The 25,120-nt window shown below is 38.8% G+C and overlaps 1 protein-coding gene across 7 annotated transcripts in view; it reads left to right on the plus strand.

Annotated features, from left to right (window-relative positions):
* Window positions 1–25,120, plus strand: part of PAN3 (poly(A) specific ribonuclease subunit PAN3) — a 162,755-nt gene that overhangs the window by 38,946 nt on the left and 98,689 nt on the right. For 6 of the 7 annotated variants that reach the window (XM_034936502.3, XM_034936498.3, XM_034936499.3 and 3 more), the window contains exons 2-4: window positions 1,011–1,132; window positions 3,231–3,297; window positions 4,602–4,672. In XM_034936502.3, coding sequence (XP_034792393.3) covers window positions 1,011–1,132; window positions 3,231–3,297; window positions 4,602–4,672 — 260 coding nt within the window. The remainder of the gene's footprint in view (window positions 1–1,010; window positions 1,133–3,230; window positions 3,298–4,601; window positions 4,673–25,120) is intronic. The other variant, XM_034936501.3, reaches the window with a different exon arrangement.

A 25,120-nucleotide genomic window follows, 5' to 3' on the forward strand; every position in this document is an offset into this window, starting at 1 on the left:
ATTCTTCAGATAATAAATAGTTCTTTTTTTTCCCATTTCACATTGTTTCAAATTTCTTGTTAAAGATGAACTTTTTATATGTAAATATTTAGGTGTTTCTGATGATACTCTTCAGCCATATGCTGAAGTTGTAATCACCAAAAGATATGAACCATTAAAATAAACTTTTTGTAATTATAAATGCAGTACATTTTCGTTATGGATGTTTTGGGAAATAAATTTTAAAAACTAAGAAGAAAATAAAAATTACCTCAGATTGTTTTCCAAAGAGACCCAACATCCCTTCTATCCACATTTTTGTAGTTTGCTTCTTACTGGGGTTGAAGGGGGTTTCTCAATGACTGCCTGGAGAAGAGCAAGCCTACTTGTGGCCCATCTTATTGTTAAACTAGCAGATTAGAAAATAGCTGTATGCTAAGCACTTACTAGGAAGTAGCATCTAAGACACAGTGTCCCGTTGATTGCCCTAATAGTTCTACAGTCCTTCAGTATCATCCTACCCTAAACTCTAAAGAGAACTATCAGTATTCCTGAATGCCATCCTATTGCTACCTCTGCAGATTTTTTTCCCCCTGAATTTTGAGTTAGTGTGAGTCTGCTGGTTTGTTTCAAAAGATGTGTTTTGAGAAACAGTCTTGAGAAAATTGCTTCTGTTTACCATCCAGTGATTCACAGGAGAAATTGTTGTCCTTTTACTGAGTTGAAGAAAGAAAACTTGATGAGGAAACTGGAAATGCAAGTGGTAGAAACTTAATCATATTGTGCCTGGGGGCTATTTGGTGACTCAGAAAATAAATTATTTCTGTGGGAAATAATTAGTCAGCTTGAGCACTGTTTAACATATTTCTGGAGCCAACCCAATTTTATTTGATCTTACCTGTTACGAACTGGTAAATAAAAATAAGTGTGACAGATTTGAGACTTTACAACTTATTTAGGAACACAGAAGTGAAATCAATGTTTCATCCTCTGAAATAATTTTAAATACTTGAATTTTCCTTCTCTTTCAGTTCCAGGAATGGATGGAGGTGCTTTAACTGATACAAGTCTCACAGATTCCTATTTTAGCACCAGCTTTATTGGAGTCAATGGATTTGGAAGCCCTGTAGAAACAAAATATCCCCTGATGCAGGTATCCTTAGTATAAATTCATATTGCACTTGAAGTTTATTCTAGGGCCAGAGGACATATAGAGTCTTCATTTATTCCTACATTTGTTGAGTGAGAGGTGAGATTTTAGGAGGCAGTGAGATGGGTGAGATGTAGGTAAACTATCTCCCATGGGGTTGGAGTTAATGAGAGCTTTTGTAAGTGGGGGTTTGGTAGGGTTAGGGGCAAGAGTGACGGGAGTATGTAGAGGGTAGTTAGAGACTAATTTCACTTGTGTGTTTTGTATGTATGTTAGTTAAACTTGGTAGTGATAGCAATTTTAAAATTATGTTTTAAGCAGGTTATACATGTATTATAAAAGTTAAGTTACAAAAGGGCCTCCCTCTCGTCACTACTCATCACTTTTCCAGTTAACCTTCCTAGAGTTAGCTATCATTACTGGTTACAAGTTTCCTGTGTATCCTCTCAGGAATATTCTTTGCATATAGAAGCATAGTGCTAGCTTTATTTTGTTTAATGCTTAAAATGTTGAATTTAAAGTCATAGTACTTGGAGCATTTTACATTAAAAATGTCTTTGAATTTTTTTTAACCCCACTTTGTTCTTTTTGGCTCTTTTTTTCCCCTTTATCATATGACTGCATGCAATGCTTAGGAGATTTGTGTTTAGATTAGTTTTTGTTGATTTGTATTGCACAATTTTGTAGAATTGGAATAAAATTGGAAAGTATTCTAGTGTTTTTAATTGGAAAACTGCCATAATAGTAAAGGCAATGTATTGTCCTTTCTAGTTTCTGTGATGTACTACTGGATGGTTTTCTCCATTATTACAATAGGATATTTAAACACAAGACAAATTCATCTTTACATTTCTCTCCCTCTCTCTCTCTGGAGACAGGGTCTTGCCGTGTCACCCAGGCTGAAGTACAGTGGCGCAATCATGGCCCACTGCAGCTTCAACCTTCTAGGCACAAGTGATACTCCTCTCTTGCCTCAGCCTCCTGAGTAGGTAGGACTACAGGTGTGTGCCACCATGCCTGGCTAATAAAAATAATTTTAGCAGAGATGAGGTCTCTGTTGCCCAGGCTAGTCTCAAACTCCTGGTCTCGAGTGATCCTCCTGCCGTGGCCTCCCAAAGGAGGTATTACACGTTGGGATTACAGGCATGAGCCACCACTCCTGGCCTAGTGTTTATACTTCAAGTTGGACTGATTTTAAGGGTCTGTATGAAACCAATGCTTTTTTGAATTATTTTAACTTATTTCGTGTAGATATGCACTCTAAGGGTTGTTTATAAAGAAACATGCGCAGCCATATATAGAAATGGTTATGTTTTATGAACAATATAACTAGTTTAATGCATAGTTATACCTTATTTTAACTGCCTGTGAGCCACAATTTCAGATACTTTTTAATATATATTTTTGTATTAAAATTACCTCAGGAACTTAGCTTTTTTCTTCTCTTTTAAAATTATGCAGACATTAAATAAGAAGTTGAGTAAACAGATTCAGGACTCTAGAATTAAAGCCAGAGCTAGAAATTCTTAACTTATAATTTTTAAGGCATTGAGTTAGAAGTTATATATGAGACAAGGATTTGTGGGCATGGGATGAAGGGCCTTACAGGATGGAGAGACCATACAGGCTATGGAGTGAGTCTAGAAAGCATAGAACGTGTTTAGAGAACAGAAAATACCTAATTTTATAAGCTCTATAAGGTGTATGAATGGTAGTACAAATTGAGAAAGGGTATTAGAGCATTTACTCATTTTATTCATAGTCAACGGGTACCCTCTTCAGTGGATATTGGAATTTATGTTTTACAGACAAGGAAACTTAGTTATGTGTTTTGCCCAGGCTAATAAGTTATGGAAGCGCAATTCAAAATAGGTCTGTAGCTTTGGCTTTAAATACCTGGGTAGTGAGTAAAATTTTCATTTCATGTGGTGGTTTTTACATAGTTGTAATCCAAGCAGTAACACTTACAGGAAGATTAGATTGTCAGTAATGTGAACAGTAGATTGGAGGGGAAGAAGCAAAGAGAGCCAGTCTTAATTGGTTGGATACTTTTATTTCTGTATTCCTCAGTGATGTTATAAATAAATATTTTGTTTTTCAGAGAATGACTAATAGTAGCAGCTCCCCAAGCCTTCTAAATGACAGTGCCAAGCCATATTCAGCCCATGGTAAGACCTGATCCCTTTTGCTTATGTGTGTCTGTGTATATATTTCTTACTCTAAAAGTAATATACAACCATTGTAGAAATTTTGAAAATTGTGAACGGGTATAAAGAAGAAAATAAAAATTATTATCTTCCCACTCAGATCTAACTATTGAGATTTAGATTCCAGGCCAGGTGTGGTGGCTCATGCCTGTAATCCCAGCACTTTGGGAGGCTCAGGTGGGAGGAATGATTGAGCCCAGGAGTTTGAAACCAACTTGGGCAATATAACAAGACCATGTCTCTATTATTTAAAAAAAAAAAAAAGTGTATAAGTTATATACAAAAATTTCATCATGCTATTTTATTAACATCTTGCTCTTTGCACTATTAGTTATTTAATATTAAATTCGTGTTAATTTTAATGAAGGTAAGTCTGAAAAACCAGGAAGAAGAAGGCAGAGAAATGAAGCAGCAGTCTATATGTACTACATTGTGAAGAGATTTAAGGTTCCTTTACATAAGGGCATTTAATATATTTTTTAGGATTTAGCAGAACATGTAATGAGATTAATAAATAAAAAATTAAAGCTCAGAAATGAAGATAAATATTTAAGTATATCTCACACATGCCTTTTCAGAGACTCTTCTCATTTGTAAAGTGAGAAATAATTAAGATATGTAATTTTATTTGTAACTTCTTTCTACAGAGTAGTGGAATTTTGAACCTACAAAATCTTTGGATTTCATGTTTGAAATAAATTTTGAAAAACTTTATTATTTCTGTCTTAACTTAATATTTTACTTTATCTTTTTAGTAATAATATCAAACATCTGGTGATAGACTTTAAAATATGGAATAGTTTGTAGAGTAAATGGTTTTAAAGCCTTGCTGCTGTGTTGAAATCCAAGACAGGATCTCTCAGAGTCTATGGTTGACACTGCCCCCACCCCTCACCCTCCTTTTTATCCTTCCCAAGATATGGTCTCAAGATTATAAACCTTTATTTACTTTAGGTCAACTTACTGCCTTCATAAACACACTCACAATAGTATGGTTAAGTGGTTTTTTTCTCTTATTTGATTTTTCTTTTGGTTCTAGTCAAATAGATCTATCCTGATCCATATAGCTTTTGAATATTTGAGCAAATTGGTTTACCAGTTTGTGTTTTATTTGCTCAGAAAATATTTGAACATAACTGTGTGTTAGGTACTAAGTTTAATTATTGTGTCATTTGATTTTTATAGGCATTGTCAAATTAAACAGTTATTAGATTTGCGGGTTACCCAAGTTTTATGTGTGGAAACTTATGTAACTTACCTTTCAGATCCTCTAACATCACCTGCTTCATCCTTGTTTAATGACTTTGGTGCCCTCAACATCTCTCAGAGACGAAAGGTAGGTGAAATTGAAACTTGAATTAAACTAAATGGAATTTAGAAGTGATGTTGGCATTGTTACCTATGTAGTGTCAATGTTTTTGTAAGTGGAGGGAGAGCTTTTTATGGGCTTTAGTGTTTTTCCTGCCTTTTGTTTATCCTTTTTCTTTATCTTTTTATATGTGGAAATTTATTTGATCTCTGCATGGAATAGAGATTTTGAGTGAAGGGATGAAATCCTGCTTATTTTTGTTCAGTTTATTTATCTCAGTGTATTCTGTTCTTAAGATAACATCTAATTTAATGTTAAGTTGCTGTTAATGTGACCCATTGTAAGCATATTAATTATGTTTAAACTTTATTTTTTGATCGCTTTATCTAAATTTCAAAAATTCTTCCCTAATTTACTCCTGATTACAAGGCAAACTTAAAATTTTCAACATTTCATAATGGGCCCAACAATTTAAAAAGTTGAAAATCTCTTCACATTAGAAATTTAATTTTATTTGGAATTTAGATTGACAGACCATGTATGGATTTTTGAAGTATTTTATAAGGACTGATGTTGTGACAAGTTGAATAATTTGATGCCTTTGAGTCTTAATGAGAATCTTGTTAATACTAATAATCATCTAGAGAAGATAGTCTTTTTTGGTTAGGATCAGCAACAGCTAAAGATGTTAAAGAGGTTGTAAATCTTGGTGGAAGTTATTATAAAGTTATAACATTGTTTCCTAAGTAATGGAAGAAAGACCCAAAATTTAATGAGAGTAATAAATGTAAAATTAAAGCTCAGAAATGAAGATAAAATATTTCAACATATCTCATTAATATTAATTTTAGAATAACTGATATGAACTTAAGATACTTTTAAGAAGGAGCTGATCAGCAGATAGTATAAAATGAAATTCAAGAAGACTGGTGGTGTTGGCTTCACGGTGTATAGTTATCCCCAAACTCGTTGAGTTGGATACATTAAATATGTATAGCGTTTTACATGTCAATCAGACCTCAATAAAGTGGTTTAAAAAATTCAGAAAGACTAGATTTTCTTAAGAGAAAAAAAAGTTATGAGGACTGATATAAATTATGTTAAAACCTCATGTACCTAATGTTATTTCCATTTTGAGACATGGATGAGAATAAGAAGGTAATTACAAAATGCTTTTTAGCAACTAGAATTGATAGACTAAAATCTGTGGGTTTAATGGACTTCCTTATAGGCTCTTATCATGGATAAATTTACTCCTGCTTTACATACTTCTCTTATAAACTGGAATACTTGGTTTCTAAATCCGTATGTTAGCAATGTAATAATAGAGTTGGACAGAAACAGACCCAGGACAATAGACAAAGCCTAACAATGTGGAAGCAAGCAGTAAAATGCTGAAAAGCGAATACAACCTGGAAATCAAGTTATCTGGAGCTTTTTATGGGAAAACAGAAAGTCTTTAAATTTTCTTAGGTATTCCCTAATGACTTTTTCTCATTTATAAAATAATCAGTTAACTTGGCTGGGCAAGGGGCTCAGGCCTATAATGCCAACACTTTGGGAGGCCAAGGAGGGAGAATTGCATGAGCCCAGGAGTATGAGACCAGTATGTATAACATACCAAGACCCCATCTCTTATAAAAATAAAAAAAATTAGTCAGGTGTGGTGGTACACACCTGTAGTCGCAGCTGAGGTGGGAGAGTCGTTTGAGCCTGGGCAGTTGAGGCTGCAGTGAGCCAAGATCATGCCACTGCACTCCAGTCTGGACAACAGAGTGAGACCCTGTCTCAGACCAAAAAAAAAAAAAAAATCAGTTAATAACTAGCATTTCAGACATATGAGTAGAAAGTAAAACTAGAATGACAAATTAATGTTTAAAAGTATTTCTAATATAAGAGGTTAGTGGGATGTGTCTTAAAGTGGAAATATATGATTTAGAGCTCCTGACATTTACTTTTGAGAAAATAATAAAAATTATTAGAAATCGAGAATATATAGTACCTATTCTTTTTATAATTTATTTTAATACAATAAAATGTTACTAGAAATGTTACTAGAAATTTGAAAATAATGTTACTAGAAATGTGACCTAAATATTTGGAGAGATATTAGAATATATCCAATGGAAGCAGACTAATATAGAAAAATGAGCACTCTACTGTGATATTTGAGGCCCTGGATCTCCCATTTTGTGACCTATGGCCAACTTTCTAGGCTGTAATCATCCCATCTGTGAAATGAAGAGCATGACCTCATCATTACCATAGTTGCTGTGGTGTCCTTCATCTCTAAAACTTAATGTCTGTCTAAATTGAAAGCATCCATATGTCAGTTTCTACCTAGAAATTTGTGGTTCATATATTCATATAGCTTGAAGGACTGTATTTTCTTGCCATTTATATTTAAAATGATGTGTAATCTACAGACACAGAGAGTTTTTCCAGTAGTGAGCAATATAGTTAGAATCTATGTGGGTACAGGTTGCATATATTTTAAAATTGTTAATGGTTGAGTTGAGAAGGTTTCAAATCTCAAAATCTCTTTACATTAGAAATACTCTTGGCATAGGAGTATGACATATTACACATAGTGAATTAAAGGCATATGAAAAAATGTCTGTTTAACGAAGTAATTTTAGTGGAAGTAACTCAAAATTATATGAATATTGTAATTCCAAATTTATCTCAGCAGGCTAGCATGATTACTTAGTGGTATTTTCTTTTACAGTGATATAGGAGAACAAATAATTAAACTATGCTTACCACTATTTCATAGCTAGTGAGGTAAATTATTTTCTGAAAATCTCCGTTGGGCCAGTCTCTGAGCCAGATATGCTAACTTTTGCCTGTGGGATTATGTGATTTACTGGGGTCAGAATAGTCAGGTATTTTTATAGTAGGCAGTTTTACTGTATGCTATGTGGACAAATTGAAAATGAAGGACTGCGTTTTTTTTTTCCCCTTAAATCTAATTGGAGATGCAATACATGAACCTACAAGGGAACATTTACTCAGCAGCATATTAATTAGTGCCAATTTAAATATTTGATGATTGCTAGGTAGCAAAGAATTCTCTAGATCCTGAAGAATTTATGGAGAAAAGATGTTTTGAATTGGGTTTTTTGTGGATGAGGAATGTATAGAGGCAAAGATACCTAGGCAAAAGGTATGCTTGCTTACAGGTGATAGAGGTAGGAGCTTTAGTAAACTCTAATTCTTCTTCATTCTGAGAATCATAGATAAACTAAGAAATACGGCTGAGGCCCCTTAGTATCTTTAGGAACTTAAAGGGAAATGTGGGATGTGAAAAATAGTACAGTCTGTTACAATGGCTCATGCCTGTAATCCCAGCACTTTGGGAGGCTGAGGCTCGAGAATCACTTGAGGTCAGGAGTTCAAGACTAGCCTGGACAATGTAGTGAGACCTGGTCTCTACTAAAAGCCAAAAACATTAGCCAGGAGTGGTGGTGAATGCCTGTAGTCACAGCTACTCGGGAGGATGAGAGGTGGGAGGATGACTTGAGCCCAGGAGGTGGAGGCTGCAGTGAGCCGTGATCACTCTAATGCACTGTGTGACAGAGCAAAACCCTGTCTCAAAAAAAAAAAAAAAAAAAAAAAGCCCAAAACAAAACAAAGTACAGAAGGGTCACAGCCATATATCTAGGCTGTATAATTGTTGTTAACTATGTGAGAAACTTCCTGAAGAGTTGTGTGGTGAGAATGTATGCCTTAGGGCAGTACTACTCATAATGTGTCATGGGACCAGTGCTAGTCTGAATTGTCTGTTAGGAGATAAACACTGAAAATAAATGTCTAGAGACTTCTATAACAATTTGATAATACTGTGACATTCGAATATGGAATCATTTTTCTAATAATTTATCTTTATTTTACAAAATTATAGGACCATGATTTATAGGAGATTTTTAAAAAAGTAATCTTTTTTGATGTTTGAGAAGCACTGATTTTCTTTTATTTGTCACATTAGGAATGCCTAATTTTATAGAGAGAAAAAGTAACCATTATTTGAGGTTTGTTAAAAATAGGAGTTAATATACAAGAGATTATTACGAGTAAACCTTAATAGCAAGATAGGTAAAATTAAATTTGACCACTGTTATGAAAAGTAGTAGTTTTGAGAGTCACTGTGAATCACAAATGTGATCTAGACAAGCATTAAAATTTCCGATGAGAAATTATTTGGGAACAAAATATCTTTACAACAGAGTTAGATATTGGAATACATATATTCATAAATGAAGTGATTCAGTGCTATGATATCTTGCTGATGATTCTTGCTAAGATAGAAGTGTTTATGTAGGGCAACCATGTATGATTGAGGCAAATCCCAGGCAAAATGAGAAATCTTTCAAATTTGTGTCTAGCATGCTTGGCTTTCTCCTTTTATATCTTTCTGGGCTATTGCCCTTCTTCATCTTCTTTTTTTATTCACCTAGTCACATTTTTATTCAGCTTCCCCCTACTTCTTCCATTTATTAAAGCAAAAGAGGGTCGGATACCCATCGTTTATATTTCTTTGGTTTACTTTAGTATGTTGTTTCAGTCAATATGCGGTTTTACGTGGATATTTGTATTATAGTTTTAATACTGAGATAACAGATTTTCACTTCTGTAAATTTTTTTAAGTTTTAATAACAAGTTAAATTCTTTGGGGTTAGGAGGCAAAGACTTTTGAAGTATCATGTTTATCTCTTCTGTTCTTGCTTTTAAAGCTTTTTGTTAGGACTAGGGAAGTGGGACCAAAGGGAGCTGGCTGGTTCATCTGCTGATAGCTTATTTTTGAGGAGATGTGGTTGCTAGAGATACAGTTCTGGATTATTCTGTTTGAGAGAAAAATTCACCAGCAGTACTTTTCTCCGCTTTCTTCTTCGTTTGAACCTAGCTTGGGTCTCCCTTTTGCACTGTTGTTTATCTTAAGAGCACCCATCTCTCTCTGTTACAAAACTTACTGATGATAAATATTTTATGTTTTCTGATTAACTTGACATTTAAAAGTTTTCTTATAGCATTTTTATTCTAAAGTCTTTCTTTGAAAAATGATTTTTACATTATTTCTATTCTAGGCAAGCAAATATGGAATAACAAAGACTAGAGCATATTTACGGTAGAGTTCTTCTATGGAAAAAGATAAAGTAAATTTGGAGAAATTAATCTGAGTATAGCATAGACAATTTGGAATGTAAATCTTAATCCTTCTGATGGTTAAGCTAGGCCTTTTTTGCATATTGAATCAAGTATTGATGTCAGAAAAAATAAAAGGAGAAAATGGAGAAGACATTGAAAAATAACTAAAATTTTAAAGGAGATTGTAATCTAAATTTAATCTGTAAAATGATTGTTTTTAGGTTCTTTATGTATGTTCTCAAAGAAATAATGTTTTACTTGGTATTTAGATTTCCAGTAAGCCACATCATTATCTTTTACCCATTGAGTATTGTTCAGTAATGTTTCTGGAAAATAGTGGTGAGAATTCCAAATTAATGCCCTCAGAACTATTATGCTCTGAAATCAGTAAACATTCATTCACCTCCGCTTGTCAAGATGGAGGAGGGAATGTGTGCCATCTCAGCCTAAGCCAAGTTTAGGAGAGCTTTTAGGCTTAGAGATATGTTTTCCTTTGGAAACTGACACAGTTATTGGAGTCCAAGTTCGGGGTATGGGGAAGGCACCCATGTGTGGTTCCTGTTTATAGCTTACTCAGAGCCTTTTGGAGAATTTTAATTTTTCAAAGAACAAACAGCAGGAATGATAATAACACGGCAGTGTTGGATAGTGGTTAAGGCTTTAGGGTTTAGAGTTAGATGCGAGGCAGTCAGGATTGAATTTGTGTTGCTTCACTGATTATCTTTGTGTCTTCAACTTAGTAAACCTTTTTGTTTCTTCATTTGCAAAATGAGAACGTGGTACCTAGTAAGTAAGGTTGTTTTCAGGACTAAATGGGACGTGTTGCCTGGCACAGAAGTGGTGACTATTATTGGTAGTAGGTAATAAGTGGTGTTGGTCAAATTTCGAACTTTGCTTGGAAATTGTTAACTGTTGTTAATTAAGTATCCCTGGCTACTCACTCTGGATCAGGCTGTACTGAAATTGTCCTCTGGAAACGTGGTTCTGTAGCTGCTCTGAGGATGTCTACCTTTTCTTTGAGATGTTCAGGCCTCCTCCTCCTCCCCCAGTATTAATTTTTTGCCTTCTTCCTCACAGAAACTTCTTCCTGTTAGCTTCTCAAACATGCCCTCCAGATCATGTGAAAATCCATTGGGGGTTTCTTGCAACATAATTGCAGACAGATAGAAACTTGATTTTATTTATATGAATGATGATTTTCCGTATTTGTTCCAGATAATATGGTAAACCTAAATAATTATTTTATAAATTAAATGTTTTATATTTTATCATATCATTTAGTTACGTCAACAGTTCTTTGGGAGAGATTATTTTTTCTGTTTTGGGAAATAGAAGTTTGAGAGATCAAGTAATTTGCATAGAATAATATAAATTACATAGGGCAATATGAGAAGGGTAAGTTGACTGAGTTTACTCTAGGGTGAAAAATAGGCCACTGGTAATATGGAGAGGAGGAGATAAAACATCATTTAACCTTATGCCTGCTTCTTTTTCCACTGAAGTGATTTTTTTCAGTGTAAATTTCTGTCAAAATGGTTTCTGGGGCAAGAATAGACAATTGAATTTTTTATAATTGACAGACAACTTTTCAGAAATGTAGCACAAATTATATTCCAACTAATAGGGGCTGGTTTTTCTACAGTCTTGAAAACACTGGGCTATAAAAATCTTTAATATTTTTGTAATTTCACAGGCAAAAAACTTCATTTAAATTTGATGGTGTTGTAGACTTCTCTTTTATGTTTATTGGTCATTAGTGTTATTTTATGTCCTTTTCTCATTTCCTATTGGGCTATTTTTTAAATTCATTGTAAGAGCTCTTTGTACATTAGAGATGTAAATCTCTTCTGTCACATGTTACAGTTTCCCTCCATTTTGTTATTGGTCTTGAATTTCACAAGTAATTTATGCTGTCAGTTTTGAAATGTCATGCTTACTCTGTTTCTCTCATACTATGTTTAAAATAGCAAAATATTAAGCCAATTTTTGTTAAAATAACATGGAAATCTCTGATCTAATGAGTTAGTAATTCGAATATAAAGGGCCGTCATTGTTTTTATATAATTAATTTGAATACACTGTGATTTTTATTGTGAATGATCTCTAGTAATCAGTTTCCCTTAGTAAATGGCTATGTGTTCTCTCTTTTCTCTGCTTTTTAACTGGTAGGCTTGAATGTTCTTCCTGTTGGTTCTCTCCAGTCTCAGTCTATTCTTTTCTTAAAATATACAAGTAACATTAGATTGAAACTTGCTAAAAATATGATAGTTCTTATAGAGAAAGACTTTGAGAGTTGACTTTTCTTTCCTGCTAAGTAAAGACTATTCGTGGTTGAGTTTCCAGGATTGGGTTGAGATAAAGATGTACTTTGGAAAGAACAGATTAAATTTTGTTTTAACAAGTGTGAGGTTCAACCATGTACTTCCTGTACTTTATTTTAATTGGCACTTTGTGTGCAGCGACCATTTGTTTTTGTTGAATCCAGAAAACTTCCTCCAAATTCATGATTGTAGGAGAATTTTGTTCTGTTGATTGATTTTTAAAAAGAACTCTCATGAGTTTGTTTTGGAAGCCTTTTTTTTTAAAGGTGTGTGTGGTAGTATGGTGTTTGATGCTTTATCATATTTAAACATGAACTGAAATTTTTGTATGCCTTTTATATACAGTTTGTAATACTGTTGGCTGTACTCATCATCTAATTTTATAGCTTTGAAGATTTTGAGTTCTTATACACAGTAATGGTAGTTTAAGTAAAACCATGGTGCATTTATCTCTTGAACCTACAAACTAGTAGATCATTCTAAGGTTAGCTGGTTGGCTTCTTTACACTCTGGTCATTCTATTTGCAAAGTGTAGTAGCTGATATTTAGGGGCCTAGCATTATTGATAGCTCATCCCTATTTTCCTAGGAGGTAGGTGTGGGGAATGAATTAGTAAAGGTGAACTTAAAATTCTCATCCACAAACATGCTAGCCTAAGCTCCGAATTAAATGTAACCAAAACCATGTGGTTTTCCCCAACTCTGTTTTATTCCCAAGATTTGTTGTCCTTGTATTTTGAAAACGGGGAAGGAGAACTTTTAAATTCTAGTTATTTGAATGAAGTCTTTATCAGTTCTCATTGATTCCATCCATGCTAATTAAATACAAAAATATTTCTTCATTTGGGTATATGTATTTTGTTATCTTAGGTTTACTAGAATGACATTAAGATTGTAATGTGTTAAGGAGTATTACAGAATGTGGAATTGATCTCTTTGAGTTGGATATGAGATGTTATAGTTAAGAGTACAATTGTTGGAACCTGACCCTATGTTAATTTTGAGATAATAGGCAAGTTATTTTAACCTTCTCTCAGACTTACTTTTATCATCTGTAAAGTTGGTATAAAATAGGCGCTATGTCCCAGAATTATGTGAATTAAATACATTAATGGATATAGTGTTTATAATGCCTTGTACTTGTCAAATGGTAGTTATTGTTATAGTCTCCTATTTATGATCTGCAATTTAAAAGTTTGTTTATCTAATTATGTACCAGACGACTTTTCATTATTTACCATCTTTGTTTAAATTCAATTATAATAAAACTCATTTCTGAAAAAGTGTACACATACAAGTTAAATAAAATGGAAACCTTTTGCTAAGAAGCCAGTAGACATTCTGGCAGCTACATAGTGACAGCTACGTGGGAGACTGAGGTGGGAGGTTTGAGTTCAGGGGTTTGAAGCTGCAATGAGCTGTGATTGGGCCACTGTGTTCCAGCCTGGGCAACAGAACAAGACTGTTAATATAATGAATGCATTTGGTAAGGGACTGAAATTGATAGAAAACTTTAATGATCATTACAATTGATAGATTATCATGGAAATAACTTTCTTGTTTAAAAAAATAAAACTGGCCTGGCATGGTGGCTCATGCCTGTACTATCACCACTTTGGGAAGATGAGGCAAGAGAATTGCTTGAGACTAGCCTGGGCAACATGGTAAGACCCATCTTTAAAAAGAAAAAGCCCTCGTGAGATGACTCACACCTTTAATTCCAGCACTTTGGGAGGCTGAGGTGGGTGGATAACTCGAGTCCAGGAGTTTGAGACCAGCCTGGGCAACATGGCGAAACACTGTCTCTACAAAAAATACAAAAATGAGCTTGACTTGGTGGTGCACGCCTGTAGTCCCAGCTACTTGGGAGACTGAGGTGGGAGGATCACCTAAGCCCAGGAGGTTGAGGCTGCAGCGAGCCGTGTTTGCACCACTTCACTCCAGCCTGGGAAACAGAGCAAGAACCTGTCTCAAAAAAATACAACAATTTTTTTCACTCAAAATATTTTATTAACTTTGGCATGCTATTTTATTTCTTTATATCTGGTACGTATTGTGGTTCCAGTCTAAAGCACAAGGATATAAGAAGTTGCAGTTGGTGTTCCAGTTCTTTAGAAATTGAATGTGCCCTTGCATAGCAAGGTCTTCCAACTGATTTTATTTTTGGTAGCATAAAATCCCTTTGTAACACTGAGATTTTAAGAACATAAGTAAAGACTGCTTTGTAGACTTCCTTAAATTACTATGTAGATAATGTTTGTCCCCCTCAATGACCTGACTCATAGCAGAAGCTACAAATACGTGTATATGTGTTTATACATGTAAATTATGTTCTGCTGTGTTTGATATAATTTATTTTTCTCATTTTTTACGTATTTTTGTTTTTTGAGGGGCAGTGTCTTGCCCTGTTTCCCAGGCTGGTTCAAACTCCGACTTCAAGTGATCCTCCTGTCTCATCTACCCAACTTAGCTGGGACTACAGGCACATGCCACCATGCCCAGCTAATTTTTTAAATTCTTGTGGAGACTGGGTCTCACTCTGTTGCCCAGGCTGGTCTTGAACTCCTGGTCTCAAGTGATTCTCCTGTGTCAGCCTCCCAAAGTGCTGAGATTACAGGCATGAGCCACCTCACCTGGCCCAATGAATGATTTAAATGACACTTTAAAATGATCTATGTTTTATTAATCAGAACATCTTTACAAACTTGAAAAATAGTAGTATACAAATGTGAAATATCTCTTTTCAGACACTGCTTAAACGAGTATATGAATTTATTATCTTTTACAGCATCAACTCAGCAGCCTATCTCCTGACACTCCTAAGGGTCTTAGGTACATCGACTGAGAAATCTCTGGCCTAGGATTTATTATATATTTATTTCAAAATAAGCCTGCATTTTTTTTTTACAACCTCCTTTGACTCCTAATGAGCTTCTTTTTGTTCATTAGATATCCTGATACTTTAGCATATCTGCAATTATAAGAATTAAATATCAAATTATACCATTAATGATTAGTGGTTAATCACTTGAGGCCAGGTGTTTGAGACCAGCCTAGGCAATATAGCAAGACCTGGTCTCCACAAAAAATTTTAAACAGTTAATGGAGCATGGTGGTGTGCACGCATAGTGCCAGCTATGTGGGAGACTGAGGTGGGAGGATCGTTTGAGCTCAGGGGTTTGAAGCTGCAATTAGCTATGGTTGGGCCACTGCACTGCAGCCTGGGCAACAGAAGACTGTCTAGAAAAAAAAAGAAAAAGAAAAAAATTACATTGTTTCAGAGTGTAAATAGTGAAATGATTATACAGTGATTATGTTTTTGATGTTCAAAGGAGGTTTTTATAATTCACGGCATTGGAAACTTTTTGTCCTGAAGCAACAGTTTTCTCTAGTTTATTATTAATGAGTAGACCATGATATGTAATAACGTATGACTGATAATGTGAGGCATTTTGGAGATGGTGCTGTTTTGCAATTACCAAAAGAGTTAAATGCTCTGAGAATTGGTCTGTTACTTAGTAGCTTTAACTACATTTTTTATACAAGTGCTGGTATTTATAGATTGTTCTTCTATTTGCACTCTGAACTTTTTGGGAGAAGAGAATAGATCTTCTTGATCATTTTATTTTTAAGAATGATAGAGAAGTTTATACTGAAATGTTGAGTAAATCAAGGAATGAAAAAATATACATGTGTGTCCTAAAATTACCTTCTGTTCTTTCCTTTGACATAGTGAGTCTAGAGGCTTACCTCCCTTGTAATGAGAGTGGACTTCCCTTAGCCCTAAACCACTGGAACTGGCTTTTATGAAGTGGGGCAAAGGTTTTTGGAAAAGCTAGGGCTTTGAGGGCTACAAGTAGTGATCTTAAAAGCTCTCAGTGTTAGCCAGGCGTGGTGGCTCACGCCTGTAATCCCAGCACTTTGGGAGGCCAAGCCGGGTGGATCATGAAGTCAGGAGTTCAAGACCAGCCTGGCCAACATGGTGAAACCTCATCTCTACTCAAAATACAAAAATTAGCCAGATGTGGTGGTGGGCGCCTGTAATCCCAGCTACTTGGGTGGCTGAGCCAGGAGAATGGCTTGAACCCAGGAAGCAGAGGTTGCAGTGAGCCGAGATCATGCCACTGCACTCCAGCCTGGGGCAACAGAGTGAGACCCCGTCTCAAAACAAAAAAACAAAACAAAACAAAAACTCTCAGTGTTAAGATCAAGCTCCAAGGGGGCAAGGAGCTACAAGGACTTGTGATGCTGAATTTTTAAATCCCTACCCCTTTTCATTTTGAGGAGTGACTCCAATTTCTGTTTGTACCACTAGTTATTTCTTCTCCAGATCTCTCTGACGTTATTGAGAACTTTAGTACTCAAAGTGTGATCACCAGACCAGGAGCATCTGCAGTCTTGGGAGCGTCTTTAGAAAGACAGATTCTTAGACCTCGCTGTAAGGCCTACCGAATCATAATCTTTTATTTTAGCAAGATACCTGGAAGATTTCTGTGTTCACTATTGTTTGAGAAGTGCTACTCTAGAATATATTTTCAAACCTTTTCTTCTTGAAAACTTTTATTCAAGCCTTGAGCTTTTTTGTTTGTTTTGATATTTTACTTTTGAGACAGAGTCTTGCTCTTATCACCCAGGCTAGAGTCCAATGACACAATCTTGACTCACTGCAAACTCTGCCTCCCGGGTTCAAGTGATTCCCCTGCCTCAGCCTCCAGAGTATCTGGGATTACAGGCGCGTACCACCACGCCTGGCTAATTTTTGTATTTTTTAGTAAAGATGAGCTTTCACCATGTTGGCCAGGCTGGTCTGGAACTCCTGACCTCAGGTGATCCGCCCACGTCGGCCTCCCAAAGTGCTGGGATTATAGACGTGAGCCACCTCACCTGGCCAATTTGTTTGTTTTTTGAGATAGAGCCTCACTCTGTTGGCCAGGTTAGAGTGCAGTGGCACAGTCATAGCCCACTGCAGCTTTGAATTCCTGGGTTAAAGTGATCCTCTCACTTCAGCCTCCTGAATAGCTGGAATTATAGGCACACCACCACACCTGGCTTATTAAAAAAATTTTTTGGCGGGGGTGGGGTAGAGATTGGGGGGTTCTCACTATGTTGCCCAGGTTGGTCCTTGAACTCCTGGCCTTAAGCAGTCCTCCTGCCTTGGCCTTCCAGAGTGCTAGGATTACAGGTGTGAGCTGCTGTGCCTGGCCTCTGCTGGATGTTTTACCACGGGAAAAGGGGTGTATTAGTCCATTTTGACACTGCTATAAAGAAATACCTGAGACTGGGTAATTTATAAAGGTAAGAGGTTTAATTGACTCACAGTTACACATGGCTGAGAGGCCTCAGGAAACTTAGAATCATGGTAAGTGATAAAACCATCAGATCTCGTGAGAATTCACTCACTATCACGAGAATAGCACGGGGGAAACCACTCCCATGATTCAGTCACTCCCTTAACACATGGGCATTATTAATATAATTTGAGATGAGATTTGGGTGGGGACACACAGCCAAACTATATCAAGGGGATTGGGAATTTTGTTATACAATGTTAACTTACACGTGTGGAGCACAAAAGCTGGTTATCAATAGGACGTGGCATTTTCAAATGCTTTTATTTCATAATAACCAGCAAGATGGGACTGGTCAGGCTATCAAGAATAGAGGATCAATAAGGGAATTTACCTTTTTTGGGGGACCACTGTGTTCATAAGGTTGGTCTAGGTAAGGATTTCTAGAAGCTCGGAAGGGAAGAGGAGTTGGTGCTTTTGTTCGCTCTGAAGGAGGGGCTTGGATCTTAAAGAACTGAAAAAACTTTAGTAAATAAACATTTCCCTTAACATTGTGTTTGCCCTGTTTATTTTCTGATCTTCTCTTTAACCTCTTCCTTTCCCTTAGCACCTGCTTCCAGTTAATCACCAATAGTTGTTTTTAACCTACCAGATGTTGCCACAAGTAAGCCTTCACTAGTTCTCTATTTCTGTTATTATTGCCTCAAGTTCATATCCTTCTTTCTCGACTAGTGATTCGTAGCCAGGGCAGTTGTGTCTTTTTACCCCCAGAGAACATTTGGTAATATCTGGAGACATTTTTGGTTGTTACAACTGGGTACTTGGTGCTTAGTGGTATTTAGTGGGAGGACAGAGATGCTGCTAAACATCCTACAGTGCACAAGACAGCCCCCCACAAGAAAGAATTATCCAAAGTCAGTAGTACTGAAGTTGAGAAACCCTAACCTAGACTACTGCCAGAGTCCACTAATTTGTCGACCTGTTTCCACTTTTACTCCCTCTTCCCCAATTCTTCCTCCACACTGCCACAGACCTTCCTTTCTAAAATACAAATCTGATTTTGTCATTTATTCTTTACCATGGAATGATCCTCAAATTCCTTAGCTTAGGAAACAATATGTTTGTATTTACTTATTTATTTTAATTTTTTTTTGAGAGATGAGACATGTCACTGCAGCCTTGACCTCCTGGGCTCAAGCGATGCTCCCACCTCAGGCTCCAGAGTAGGTGGGACTATAGGCATGGGCCACCATACCTGGCTCCTTTTTTCATTTTTTGTAAAGATGGGGTCCCACTGTGTTGCCCAGGCTGATCTTGAAGTCGGCTCAAACAGTGCTCTCATCTCTGCCTCCCAAAGTGCTGGGATTACAGGCATGAGCCACTGTGCTTGGCACTAAAACAATAATTTTTTTTTTTTTTTTTTTTTTTTTGAGACTGAGTCTCACTCTGTCACCCAGGCTGGAGTGCAGTGGCACCATCTCAGCTCACTGCAGCCTCCGCCTCCTGGGTTCAAGAGATTCTCCTGCCTCAGCCTCCTGAGTAGCTGGGATTACAGGCACCTGCCACCACACCCGGCTAATTTTTGTATTTTTAGTAGAGACAGGGTTTCACCATGTTGGCCAGGCTGGTATCGAATTTCTGACCTTGTGATCCGTTCGCCTCAGCCTCCCAAAGTGCTGGGATTATAGGCGTGAGCCACCGTGCCTGGCCAATACTTTTTTAAAATTGCATTCAAGCTTCATCTTTTGTTCTCAAACTTCACCTTCTGCTAATGGTGAACTGCATACTTGTGGTTTCCTCTAAACACCATCATGTCTGTATACATAGTTTTCCCCTAACCTATACTACATACTTCCACCTCATATTTTCCTATCTAGGCACATTTATTCTTCCTTCAGAACTTTACTCAGGCATTCACTTTTCTCTGTGAAGCTACCTTTGTTTCTGCTCTATTCATACATGATTACTTATGCATTGTTATATCACAGTGGGTTATGGTTTGTTTACATTTCTGTTACCTCCTAGCCTTTAATCTGTCTTCGAGCGTAAGGTGTGTGTTGTGTTCCAAATACTTAGAACAGTTCCTGATACAAAGTAGATTCTCAGATGTTTAGTTGAAAGTACATTTTTTTCTTCAGGGATTAATTAGTAATTTGGAAATTAGCTTATAGATGAGATATTGTTATAATTTACATTCTATGCAATAAAACTTTTCTATGTAATCTTTCGCCTCACCATCATGTTTTACATTGCTACCATCTCTTTTCAGATGTTATTTTGTATTTTGTCGCTTATAATGGTACCTTAAATAGTATTGATACCTTAGGGCAGGAGTGTCCAATTTTTTGGCTTCCTTGGGCCACATTGGAAGAATTGTCTTGGGTCACACATAAAATACACCAACACTAATGATAGCTGATGAGCTTTAAAAAAATGGCAAAATAATCTCAATGTTTTAAGAAGTTTACGAATTCTTGTTGGGCCACATTCAGAGTCATCCTGGGCCTCTGGTTGGACAAGCTTGCTTTAGGATATTTTCATTTAGTTACACAGAGAAGATTTTACTTTTGGATTAGAGTTTAATCTCTGGCTATTTATTGAAAATATTTAGGGTTTATAATGGCACATGTTTAGAGATCTCTTCTACCTATTGAGGAGAGGCTTTAGGCTAGTTAAGGGTTTTAGGGCATGGAGTGGAAGGAGAGGAATGATGAATTCCCTTTTTGAAATGAAGAAACGTAATTTAATGAGTGCAGTTAAAGAGGGAGGATGATACGTTGGATGTATTTAAAACCATTTTTGGGGACGGACACGTGGTTCACGCCTGTAATCCCAGCACTTTGGGAGGCCAAGGCAGGCAGATCACTGGAGCCCAGGAGTTTGAGACCAGCTTGGGCAACATGGAGAGACCCCCCATCTCTACAAAAAGTATAGAAATTAGCTGGGCGTGGTGGTACACACCTGTAGTCCCAGCTCCTACGGAGGCTGAGGTGAGAGGATCTCTTGAGCCTGGGAGGCAGAGATTGCAGTGAGCTGAGATTGCACCACTGCACTCCAGCCTGGGAGTGAGACCCTGACTTAAAAAAAAAAAAAAAAAACCCAAGAAACAAAAACTAACCAAAGAGCAACAACCTTTTTTTTCAATGTTGTTTACTGTACTACTACATAGAAAGTGAATTGTATTGACTGTAATAACTGTGTCAAAAGTACATCTGAGGCCCAGTGCGGTGGCTCATGCCTGTAATCCCAGCACTTTGGGAGGCCGAGGCAGGTGGATCACCTGAGGTCAGGAGTTTGAGACCAGCCTGGCCAAAATGATGAAACCCCGTCTCTAATAAAAATAGAAAAATTAGCCAGGTGTGGTGGCAGGCGTCTGTAATCCCAGCTACTTGGGAGACTGAGGCAGGAGAATCACCTGAACTAGGGATGCGGAGGTTGCAGTGAGCTGAGATGATACCACTGCGCTCCAGCCTGGGCGATGGTGTCTCAAAAAAAAAATAAAAAGAGACACTGTCTCAAAAAAAAAAAAGTACATCTGAATTTGTGAAGGATCTGAATTACGGAAGACCTTTTAAAATAATTTTCATGCATTCAGATATATGACCTGGAATTTAGTTGTCCATGTATAAATCATTTGACAACCTGAGATTTTTTTTTTTTTTTTTCTTTTTTATTGATCATTCTTGGGTGTTTTCGCAGAGGGGGATTTGGCAGGGTCACAGGACAATAGTGGAGGGAAGGTCAGCAGATAAACAAGTGAACAAAGTTCTCTGGTTTTCCTAGGCAGAGGACCCTGCGGCCTTCCGCAGTGTTTGTGTCCCTGGGTACTTGAGATTAGGGAGTGGTGATGACTCTTAACGAACATGCTGCCTTCAAGCATCTGTGTAACAAAGCACATCTTGCACCGCCCTTAATCCATTCAGCCCTGAGTGGATACAGCACATGTTTCAGAGAGCACAGGGTTGGGGGTAAGGTCACAGATCAACAGGATCCCAAGGCAGAAGAATTTTTCTTAGTACAGAACAAAATGAAAAGTCTCCCATGTCTACCTCTTTCTACACAGACACAGCAACCATCCGATTTCTCAATTTTTTCCCCACCTTTCCCCCCTTTCTATTCCACAAAACCGCCATTGTCTTCATGGCCCGTTCTCAATGAGCTGTTGAGTACACCTCCCAGATGGGGTGGTGGCCGGGCAGAGGAGCTCCTCACTTCCCAGTAGGGGCGGCCGGGCAGAAGCGCCCCTCACCTCCCGGACGGGGCGGCTGGCCGGGCGGGGGGCTGACCCCCCCCACCTCCCTCCCTGATGGGGCGGCTGGCCGGGCAGAGGGGCTCCTCACTTCCCAGTAGGGGCAGCCGGGCAGAGGCGCCCCTCACTTCCCCGACGGGGCGGCTGGCCCGGCGGGGGGCTGACCCCCCCACCTCCCTCCCGGACGGGGCGGCTGGCCGGGCAGAGGGGCTCCTCACTTCCCGGTAGGGGTGGCCGGGCAGAGGTGCCCCTCACCTCCCGGACAGGGCGGCTGGCCGGGCGGGGGGCTGACCCCCCCACCTCCCTCCCGGACGAGGCGGCTGGCCGGGCAGAGGGGCTCCTCACTTCCCGGTAGGGGCGGCCGGGCAGAGGCGCCCCTCACCTCCCGGACGGGGCGGCTGGCCGGGCGGGGGGCTGACCCCCCCACCTCCCTCCCGGACGAGGAGGGAGGACGCTCCTCACTTCTCAGACGGGGTGGCTGCCGGGCGGAGGGGCTCCTCACTTCTCAGACGGGGTGGTTGCCAGGCAGAGGGTCTCCTCACTTCTCAGACAGGGCGGCCGGGCAGAGACACTCCTCACATCCCGGACGGGGCGGCAGGGCAGAGGTGCTCCCCACATCTCAGACGATGGGCGGCCAGGCAGAGACGCTCCTCACTTCCCAGATGTGATGGTGGCCGGGAAGAGGCGCTCCTCACTTCCTAGATGGGATGGCGGCCGGGCAGAGACGCTCCTCACTTTCCAGACTGGGCAGCCAGGCAGAGGGGCTCCTCACATCCCAGACGATGGGCGGTCAGGCGGAGACGCTCCTCACTTCCCAGACGGGGTGGCTGCCAGGCAGAGGCTGCAATCTCGGCACTTAGGGAGGCCAAGGCAGGCGGCTGGGAGGTGGTTGTAGCGAGCCGAGATCACGCCACTGCACTCCAGCCTGGGCGCCATTGAGCACTGAGTTAAGGAGACTCCGTCTGCAATCCCGGCACCTCGGGAGGCCGAGGCTGGCGGATCACTCGCGGTTAGGAGCTGGAGACCAGCCCAGCCGACACATCGAAACCCCGTCTCCACCAAAAAAATACGAAAACCAGTCAGGCATGGCGGCGCGCGCCTGCAATCGCAGGCACTCGGCAGGCTGAGGCAGGAGAATCGGGCAGGGAGGTTGCAGTGAGCTGAGATGGCAGCAGTACCGTCCAGCTTTGGCTCGGCATCAGAGGGAGACCGTGGAAAGAGGGGAGAGGGGAGAGGGGAGAGGCGAGGGGGAGAGGGGAGAGGGGAGAGGGGGGAGGGGGGAGGGGAGAGGGGAGAGGGGAGAGGGGAGAGGGGAGAGGGAGCTCTATCTACCACACAGTCCTTCTCTAGCCTTTTTTCTTTATCGACAACCTGAGATTTTGATTAAGTAAACGTTCTTTGATATGTTGAACTTTCCTGATAGAACAAGGTTAATTTTAGCTCAGAAATTTTCTTAAATATACATACATGTGTGTGTATATATATACGTGTGTGTGTGTGTATATATATACGTGTGTGTGTGTATATATATACATATATATGTATGTATATATATATACATATATGTATGTGTATATATATATACACATATATATGTATGTGTATATATATATATATATATATTTTTTTTTTTGTAGAGACGGAGTCTTGCTTTGTCACCCAGGCTGGAGTGCAGTGGCGTGATCTCGGCTCAATGCAACCTCTGCCTCCCGGGTTCAAGCAATTCTGCCTCAGCCTCCCAAGTAGCTGGGACTACAGATGCACACTGCTACACACGGCTAATTTCTTTTGTATTTTAGTAGAGATGGTGTTTCACCGTGTTGCTCAGTCTGGTCTTGAACTCCTGAGCTCAGGCAATCTGCCCATCTCTGCCTCCCAATGTGCTAGGATTACAGGCATGAGCCACCGTTCCCGGCCAAATATAAATTTTAAATTAGTGAGTGTCTAATTAGGGTTATATTACTGTATGTCAGAGCCTTGTAGTTTTCTCTTTGAACACAAAAATGTACAATTTAATTCTTATACTCTTTCCAAGGAATTAAGTTACTAGAAATAACTTGCTTTAAAATTCTTTCACTTATAACGTGGTTCCATGGCATGAATCACTAAGGGTACATACTTATTCTTATTCACAAAAGTTCCCTCTGTGGCTTTTCTAAAGTATGATAGCAAATAAAAAAAAAATGTTCCCTATGCTATAGACATAGAGAGTAACTAGATTGGTTCAAGATTGCATAAAGGTGGAAGTATGTTAGTCTCATAAAACTCTGTTCGTTAGGCTGACGTGGTGGCTCATGTCTGTAATCCCAGCACTTTGGGAGGTGGTGGATGGCTTGAGTCCAGGAGTTCCAGACCAGCCTGGGTGACATAATGAAACCCCATCTCTACTAAAAATACAAAAATTAGCCTGGCGTGGTGGCACATGCCTGTAGTCCCAGCTACTTCGGAGGCTGAGGTGGGAGGGTCGTTTGAGCCCCTGAAGCAGAGGTTGCCACTGAGCTGTGATTGTACCACTGCATTCCAGCCTGGGCGACAGAATGAGACACTGTCTCAAAAAGAAAAAAGAAACAAAACTCTGTCCACTGCCATAATTATTGAGTAAGTAGGCATTCTAGTTACCTTTCTCAATGTAAGTTTAGTTATTTTTGTCCTTGTTTTTTTTTGTTATTGTTGTTTTTTATTGTTTGTTTGTTTTTAAATTTGAGATGGAGTCTCACTCTGTGGCCCAGGCTGGAGTGCAGTGGCATGATCTCGGCTCACTGCAGTCTTTGCTTTCCAGGTTCAAGTGATTTTTTCTGCCTCAGTCTCCCAAGTAGCTGGGATTACAGACATGTGCCACCATGCTTGGCTAATTTTTGTACTTTTAGTAGAGATGGGCTTTCACCATGTTGGCTAGGGCTGGTCTCGAAGTCCTGACCTCAAGTGACCCACCACCTCGGCTTCCCAAAGTGCTGGGATTAAGGCATGAGCCACTGCACCCAGCCTTGTCCTCTTTAAATCAAAGACAGTATAGCAGATGCACACTTGTGGAGTGGAGAATCTAATTTGCATGGAATAATTTACATAGGCATTATTTGCAAGATTTTGAAATTTGGAAATTATGTCTTTTTCAAATTGGTTCTCTTTATACTAGAAAACATTGTTCATATATTTGACTGGCTATAGGTGTTTTTTTTTTTTTTTTAATAGAGACAGGGTCTTGCAATGTTGCCCAGGCTGTTCTGGAGCTCCTGCGCTCAAGTGATCCTCCTGCATCAACCTCCAAAGTGCTGGGATTACAGGCATGAGCCACCATGCCTGGCCAGCATCTTTTTTTGAAGAAACTTAATTTTAACTCTTTGTTTCAGCAGTCTTATACCTCATGACAGAACAATGAGTAAACATATATTTTCTTATTTCAGAGTTTAAATTAGTTACCTTCCTAAGCATGAATTAGTGTTTTCTGAAGGGAAAAAATATATACAAATTTTCCT

This window comes from Pan paniscus, chromosome 14, assembly GCF_029289425.2.
Source record: "Pan paniscus chromosome 14, NHGRI_mPanPan1-v2.0_pri, whole genome shotgun sequence".
NCBI classification, from domain to species: Eukaryota; Metazoa; Chordata; class Mammalia; order Primates; family Hominidae; genus Pan; species Pan paniscus.